Consider the following 8,418-nt stretch of genomic DNA (forward strand, 5'->3'; position numbering starts at 1 on the left):
GGCACATAACCTATCATGCTTTTCTAAACATAATCAACACCCAAACATGCGAATTCCCACCCGATAATCCAAGAATAAGATCATACGATACAACCTAGGGTTCTAATCACTTTTATATCAACAAGAATACGATTCATCTTCTAATTGCAAGATTCGGTAAGAATAACACATAAACATCAAGGATGCCAATTAATCATCAAGAACATCATAATCACCAAGAACAACACATAATCATCAAAATCCCAATTAATCATCAAGAACATCATAATTATCAAGAAACTCCCAGCATCAAGATTATCAAGATTCCCCATGGAATCATCAAATCAACATCAATAATAATCACCATAATTTCACCATTCACAATAATATGGGGGGAAACCCTAAGGGAAATCATAGCTATGAAAATAGGTTTTGTTGAGACATGGGTTACCTCTTAGCCTTAATTAATTCCTTGGCTATGAAGGATCTTTCTTTAAGCTTTCTTGATTTCTTGATTTCTTCTAAGGGGATTCTTGGAGCTCTCCTAGGGTGGTGGGGCGTGTAGACGTGTGGGGGTTCTAAGTGCCTCTTAAGTCCCCTATTTATATATTTAGGAGTCCTGGTTAGGAACTAATATTATGGGCTTGCTAATTCTATTCCTCTTGGAACTAAGGATTGGGTTTAGGGATAAGGGTCCATGGCCCATAGTGGACCATATTAATTAATTAAAGGGAATCCTAATCGTAGTCTGAATAGTAAAAGGCCTACTTCCTTTATTCCTAATAGATAACTAGGTCTAGGATTCCTAATTAGAATCTGAATAGTAAAGGGTTTACTTTCTTTATTCCTAATAGGCTTAGGACTCTAATTTAGGCAAGGGTCCACAGTTCATGGTGGACCTTTATTAATTAATTAAAGGAAACCTAACCGAATTAAATCATATTTAATTATTATTAACAGGGTTAATTTAATAATTAATCCGAGATTGAAGGCCGTAACACGGGGTGTTACACTCTCCCCCCCTTACGAGAAGCTTCGTCCCCGAAGCTTGGAAGTCATTGCAGGGTTAACGAGTCAAGAGAAGAACCGTGGTCCTATAGAGAAGGTATTCCACGGGGAAATTGTATACTTGCACGCCTATGTGTGTTGGGTTTTTGGGAGCGATTAGGTTTTACAGGTTTAAGAGAGTGGGTTTCAAACTTGAGGACACGGTGAATTCAGGAATTAGGATCAAGTTTTCGAGATTGCAACTTAGGTTGTGAGGTTGCCACTTGTATGGAATCGTTAAAACATGGGATTGAGAATGGGGTCTGAAGGGTAGAAAGGGTTTTGAAGTAAGGAAGGGCCGATTTTCCAAGGGAGGGAAAGGAATTCGGCTAGGATGGGTTAAGGTTTCTCGATCCCAAGTGAATAATCTGGTTAGATGCTTTGATCACGATGCGCCGACGAGCTGATGATCCTCCTTCCTTGGTGTTGGTGCTTGCTTGACTTTAAGATCCTTGTTAGACCTTGCTTCCCAGGCTAAGGTTTCATCCTTCTCTTCTTTCTTGAGGGAATTTCCCGTGGTTATTTAACACTTGCTTCTTTAATGCGCCCAAGGTCTTGACCGAGTTGGGTCAACCAAGCCAATCTCTTAGGGTGCATTTCCCAAATTCTTCCCAAAGTCTCTTGGGAGTCGATGGATTTTGGGTTGAATTTCTCTTTTTATTGAATTTCATCTCCTCTTTAGTGGATGAAATTCTTAGTAAGACTTCATGTCTTACCCGAGGTTCAGCATTGTTGTGCCCTTTTTCTTTTAAAGCGCAGTCGGTTACCAAATCTCGTCGTGGGATGACTCGGTGAATTTACGAGTCACCTCATCTCCTTGTAGGTCCTTAATGACCCTTGAAGTCTTGGTGCGAAATGTGTTCTTCACCCTTTTGCTTAGCATCATGGAATACGTAGTTCTTGATTCCATACAACTTGTAAGGAGTCCTCTGATTTGCTCGAACGATGTCCATGGTTTGGAGGAGTCCCGGTCCCTCCTTAGCATTTTGACTTTTAAGGTTTTCGTGGGTTCTTAGTACGAGTTCCCAACTTGCCTCCTTGGTTTGCGCAATCCTTTATGCCAAACATCCCTAGTCGGTTGTATCGTAGGATCCGATTTCAATTATTCGTGCAATGTAATTGATTGTAATTTCCCGATGGTGTCTCGTGTGTCAAGGTCATTTACGTAGGACACTATGTTTGGGTGGTCCATGTTTCCTTACCCAAGACTCACATTCCTCAATCGAGGCACACAAGTGCGCCACGAATCAATAAAATGAGGGGTTAAGAAATCAGCACATTGTACCAGTGGGCGCGAGGTGGGCGGTCATCCGCCTGCCAAGCTCCTGCCAAGGATCCGCCAAGGTCCCGTCAAGGACCCGTTGGGGACCCGCGGGAAAGTGACTAGGAATAGTCAATTCCTTCGGGAAAGACCCCAAAAATGCACAGATTCATGTCCTGACAAGTCCCATGCCCTTGTGCACAATAAAAGGGACTTGGATACATAGGATGACCCATCGTACAATGTTCATTGATCCTTAAGCACGAGTTCTAGAGGTAGATATACATACATGTATATATCTATGTTTTCTTGGTCTGGGTTTAAAGGGGTGTAAGGAGTGCAAGGGCTAGGTTTCAAAGTCGAGGGGCGGATAGGGTCGATGTCTCAAGGTCGTAATACAGGAAGGAAGGTTGCCACCTTGTACGGGTTCGTCTGTAATGAGGGATCAAGAGCGAGGTTTGGAGTGATAGGACGGATTCTTTAACGAAATGGTACTTGATTGGCAAGGGGAGGGAAAGGGGCTAAGGACTCTTGGCTTCGAGTGATTATGCCTGTTTGGGCTTGGTTGTGGCGTGCGGTCGAACTGGTGATCCCTTTTCCTTGGCTTCGTTTGATTCTAAGATTTTCGTTTGATCTTCTCTTCCCGTGTTGGAGTCCCCTTCGTCTCTATGGCTTCCAGGGGATTTCTCGTGATGGTTTCCGTGCACGTTCCCCTCGGATGTCCAGGAGTCTGGACCCAGTCGGTTTAGTGGGTCAAACCCCTTGACTCTTAATCCTTGCCGAGGGTTCTTAAGGGTAAGGGGGATTTCGGGTCAGTCTTTCTTGTTCTATTGGGTTTCATCCTTTCCTTGGTGGATGAAATTCTTAGCAAGGCTTTATGTCCTCCTTGACGTTCGGCCTGTTGCACCTATTTGACGATGTTTTCTGTAGCGAGGGCCCCTGACACATTGAACGTATTTGTTTGCCCGCTCTTGTCAATGCATGGCGTTCTTCGGTGGCGTACGTACAGGCTATGGTTTCTCGTGAAGCCTTCACGGTTTTCGTGCAAGGGTGGGGTGATACGTATTCGTAACCTCCACCTACTTCGCCGATTCCTATCTAACAACTTATTTTAATGTTGAATCAATGAATGTCGGTTCTTCACGCCCCTGGGCAGGGTAAGGGCCTTATGCTGCTCTACGGTTTTTAACAGGGTTTCCAAACGGAGTGGGGATATGAACTTAGATTAAGGGCAATAACAATTTAGGGTTTCCGAGGGTTTGGGTTAAGCGCAACAAAGGGTGAGCAAGGTCATGACGGTTGCGAATTTGCTCTTAAGGTAATTAAGGATTCGGGCTGGGAGTTTTCAACAAATAGGGGTATAAAGACGCTGGGGTTTCAGGGCGGATGATATTTTAAATTGGGGTGGTGGGGTTGCAAGGTTTACCTTGCACCCAAGGATTCGACTAATGGTGTCGTTCCTTTGCTACTTTAATAGGTGTCCTAGTTCTCCTTCCTGTTTGTTGTAGCCGCAACCCGGGTTCGCTGAGATAAGGCAACTTGTCGGAAGGTGCATGTCATTTGTCTGACTCGGGGGTTATCGTGGTTACCTTGGGTTGGTGCGTATTGCAGTCCGTCCCTTTTAGCAGTCCTGACTGTAACGCCTCTTCTTAGTAGTCATCCAAATCTTCCTTTTCTTTGGTCAGGGTCCTTGTCAAGTCTTTTGACGGGAGTTAGGACGAGGCGATTTATCGGGTAAGTGTACGTTACCCAGTTGTGGAAGTAAACTTATCTATCCGCACCCTTACCTGGTGTGGTAAGCGTAGGGGGAGGTTCCTTTAAGTTAGAGAGGGATGAAGTGAGGGGAGGTTATGTGTAGGTTTCACAATCTCACTGCGCGTCCTAAGATTCCTGGATCCTATGTTCCTAAGTACCTAGAGTTCAAGCCTAGTGTCCTAAAGTCCGGTCTTAAGAGTCTTATCCTAGGGTCAAACTTAGGCTCTGATACCAACTGTAACACCCCTGATTTTCAAGACATTTAAAACTTAATAATAAAGGTAACATCTCATTAAATCCCAAAATGTAACATAAGTGTACGGGGTGCTATGCCACACCTGGGCTAGAGAACCCAGGTGCACAGGCTGTCTAACTACTATCCTCTGAATTATAAATGCATAATATGGCACGCAGGCCGAAAGGGAAACTATACTACTTCTACGTTCCAGTTCTAACGCGCTCCAGTGCTCTAATCCTCTGTGCCTGAAAGCCAAATATATATGTTCAGCGAGAGATGCTGGTAACCCACTCCAACGCGTTGAAATACAATACATATAGCAATATATATATAGATATACGAAAACCATTTTGAGCATGAAGATATATCCTACGAACTCTAGCTTTAAAACCGGGAATGACTCGACAGATAAGGCCAGACACAAGCAACAGTTATAACAGTCATAAGCAGTTCATAACAGATAAGGCAAATAAGGCAAGGTATAAGCAGTAATCATGACCCATCATAAACAATTCCCCAATATAAATCCCATAGTCACATTCCACAAGGCACTCATAATCACCACTCATCCATATCACAACACATAACACACTTTGTTGGCGCCACAGGACCAATCGCATGCCCATACATGAGGGTCAGCGCATATAGCTCTGACACGGCCCCGCAGCACCCTGCCCCGTATCGCAACACGGAGGGGTCGATCGCAACCGACCGATGAACCGCAGCTCATCATAGTGTTTGATCGCAACCAAACAGTGGACCGCAGCCCAAGAGAGTGTATTGTCTGACTGTAGCCAGGAATTCCCATCTGACTACAGCCAGCCTCTGAACCGCAGCTCAGGAAAGATGTCACCTGGTTGCAGCCAGGAATTCCCATCTGACTACAACCAGCTTCTGGACCGCAGCCCAGGATATCGTCATCCGACTACAGCCAGGAATTCCCATCTGACTATAGCCGGCTTCTGAACCGCAGCTCAGGATAACCAATCCGATCGCAACCGAATTGGGGCACACACACACATAACACATAGCAAGCACATGCAACCCACATTACACATTGGGAAGGGGGATAAAGCGTATAACAAAACCTATGCGTGATCCACCACGTACTAAGAATAGTCCTAAGGGGTTCATACTTCTTCCACCTAGGTCAACGGGATACCAATTCAACTAGCATGCAATACAATAGACTCATAAACCTACGAACGGTACCCGAAACATCAAACTAGACATAGGCACGACAAACGGGGTCCGTTGGGACACCACGGGGATCGGGGAACATCAAACCGGGAAGTCGGGGTCCCGAGTGGGACGAATTTCCAGTGGGTAGCCGGTGGGTGGTGGTCCACCCGCCGGCTGCCACTGTTCCGGGCAGCGGGTGCCTGGCGGGCAGCTGCCCGCCCGCCGGCTGCCCGCTGCCGGGCTGCCCGAGAACGCCACGGGTAGGTGGCGGGTCCCCTACCCCCAGCAACCCCCCACTGACTCTTTTCACCACTTTTCGTCCCGGGAACCGTTGTGGAACCCGAAACCATGCTTGGACACTTTTCAACGCAATTAATGACAACACGTAGACAATTAACGGATCAAATACGAGAACCGAACGGCACATAACCTATCATGCTTTTCTAAACATAATCAACACCCAAACATGCGAATTCCCACCCGATAATCCAAGAATAAGATCATACGATACAACCTAGGGTTCTAATCACTTTTATATCAACAAGAATACGATTCATCTTCTAATTGCAAGATTCGGTAAGAATAACACATAAACATCAAGGATGCCAATTAATCATCAAGAACATCATAATCACCAAGAACAACACATAATCATCAAAATCCCAATTAATCATCAAGAACATCATAATTATCAAGAAACTCCCAGCATCAAGATTATCAAGATTCCCCATGGAATCATCAAATCAACATCAATAATAATCACCATAATTTCACCATTCACAATAATATGGGGGGAAACCCTAAGGGAAATCATAGCTATGAAAATAGGTTTTGTTGAGACATGGGTTACCTCTTAGCCTTAATTAATTCCTTGGCTATGAAGGATCTTTCTTTAAGCTTTCTTGATTTCTTGATTTCTTCTAAGGGGATTCTTGGAGCTCTCCTAGGGTGGTGGGGCGTGTAGACGTGTGGGGGTTCTAAGTGCCTCTTAAGTCCCCTATTTATATATTTAGGAGTCCTGGTTAGGAACTAATATTATGGGCTTGCTAATTCTATTCCTCTTGGAACTAAGGATTGGGTTTAGGGATAAGGGTCCATGGCCCATAGTGGATCATATTAATTAATTAAAGGGAATCCTAATCGTAGTCTGAATAGTAAAAGGCCTACTTCCTTTATTCCTAATAGATAACTAGGTCTAGGATTCCTAATTAGAATCTGAATAGTAAAGGGTTTACTTTCTTTATTCCTAATAGGCTTAGGACTCTAATTTAGGCAAGGGTCCACAGTTCATGGTGGACCTTTATTAATTAATTAAAGGAAACCTAACCGAATTAAATCATATTTAATTATTATTAACAGGGTTAATTTAATAATTAATCTGGGATTGAAGGCCGTAACACGGGGTGTTACACGAACCCTCTACTTCTCAAGGTAGTTTTCAACCGGATTTGAAGTGGCTAAGAAATCATCCACAAGATCAAATCATTGGAGAAATTCATGATGGCGTGAGAACTAGATCCGCTTTACAAGAAACCCTATTTTCATGTTTTCTTTCTCAGGTTGAACCGAAGGACATAGATGAAGCTTTAAAAGATCCTAGTTGGATTGAAGCAATGCAAGAAGAGCTAAATCAGTTTGAACGCAACGATGTGTGGGAGCTTGTTTCAAGACCATCTAATCACAACGTGATTGGAACAAAATGGGTCTTTAGAAATAAAGCAAATGAAGATGGAATCGTTGTTACGAATAAAGCAAGGCTAGTCGCAAAGGGCTACTCACAAGAAGAAGGAATAGATTTTGATGAGACATTTGCCCCGGTTGCAAGATTGTAAGCAATAAGAACTTTTCTAGCCTTTGCAGCATACAAGAGTTTTACAGTCTATCAAATGGACGTAAAAAGTGCATTCTTAAATGGCCTACTCGAAGAAGAAGTATATGTTGAGCAACCCCCAGGTTTCGAGGTAAAAGGTAATGTTGATAAGGCCTATAAACTAAAGAAGGCATTATATGGGTTAAAACAAGCACCGAGAGTTTGGTATGACACCCTATCAATGTTCTTAATTAGTTGTGGGTTTACCAAAGGCCTTGTTGACAAAACCTTATTTAAAATTCAAGAAAATGATCATATATTATTAGTACAAATTTATGTTGATGATATCATTTTTGGAAGTACTAATAAATTGTTATGTGAGAAATTTTCTAAGCTCATGCAGAACAAGTTTGAAATGAGCATGATGGGAGAGCTAAACTACTTCCTTGGACTGCAAGTAAAACAACTGAAGGAAGGAATTCTCATAAATCAGGCCAAATACACCAAAGATTTTATTAAAAGATTCGGCCAAGAAGGAAAGAGCTCAGTGAAAATTCAAATGAGCACATCTGTCAAATTAGAAAAAGACGATGAAGGAAAAGATGTTGACGAGACGCAATATCGAGGAATGATTGGATCTTTATTATATCTCACTGCGAGTAGACCCGATATATCCTACTCAGTGGGTGTATGTGCAAGATTCCAATCTAAGCCAAAAGAAAGTCATCTACTTGCCGTCAAGAAGATTATCCGATATCTTAAAGGAACTATTAATGTTGGATTATGGTATCCTAAAGAAGGAAATTTTGAACTAACCGGTTTTTAAGATGCAGACTTTGCAGGGTGCAAAATTGATAGAAAAAGTACCTCAGGAACGTGCCAGTTCTTAGGGGGAAGGTTAGTTTCATGGTTTAGCAAGAAGCAAAACTCCATTGCAACAAGCACAGCCGAAGCCGAATATATCGTTGCAGGGAGTTGTTGCGCACAGATTCTATGGATGAAGCAACAATTAAAAGATTATGGAGTTAATTGCAATGAAGTTAGTATTTTCTGTGATAATACTAGCGCCATAGCAATTTCTCAAAACCCAGTACTTCATTCAAGAACAAAGCACATTGATGTCCGACACCATTTTATACGAGATCA

General features: G+C 43.0%; 1 protein-coding gene across 1 annotated transcript; it reads left to right on the forward strand.

Annotated features, from left to right (window-relative positions):
* The first annotated feature begins 7,687 nt into the window (after positions 1-7,687).
* Positions 7,688-8,098, forward strand: LOC109184731 (uncharacterized mitochondrial protein AtMg00810-like). The gene has a single exon (XM_019334768.1). The coding sequence runs from the start codon at positions 7,688-7,690 to the stop codon at positions 8,096-8,098; it is 411 nt and encodes a 136-aa protein (XP_019190313.1).
* Positions 8,099-8,418: the final 320 nt, after the last annotated feature.

Source organism: Ipomoea nil, unplaced genomic scaffold (assembly GCF_001879475.1).
Source record: "Ipomoea nil cultivar Tokyo-kokei standard unplaced genomic scaffold, Asagao_1.1 scaffold1286, whole genome shotgun sequence".
In the NCBI taxonomy this organism is placed as follows: domain Eukaryota; kingdom Viridiplantae; phylum Streptophyta; class Magnoliopsida; order Solanales; family Convolvulaceae; genus Ipomoea; species Ipomoea nil.

Bases quoted from the DNA above. Each gene is read 5' to 3' on its own strand.
- LOC109184731 (XM_019334768.1), top strand. From the start codon at position 7,688: ATGAGCATGATGGGAGAGCTAAACTACTTCCTTGGACTGCAAGTAAAA.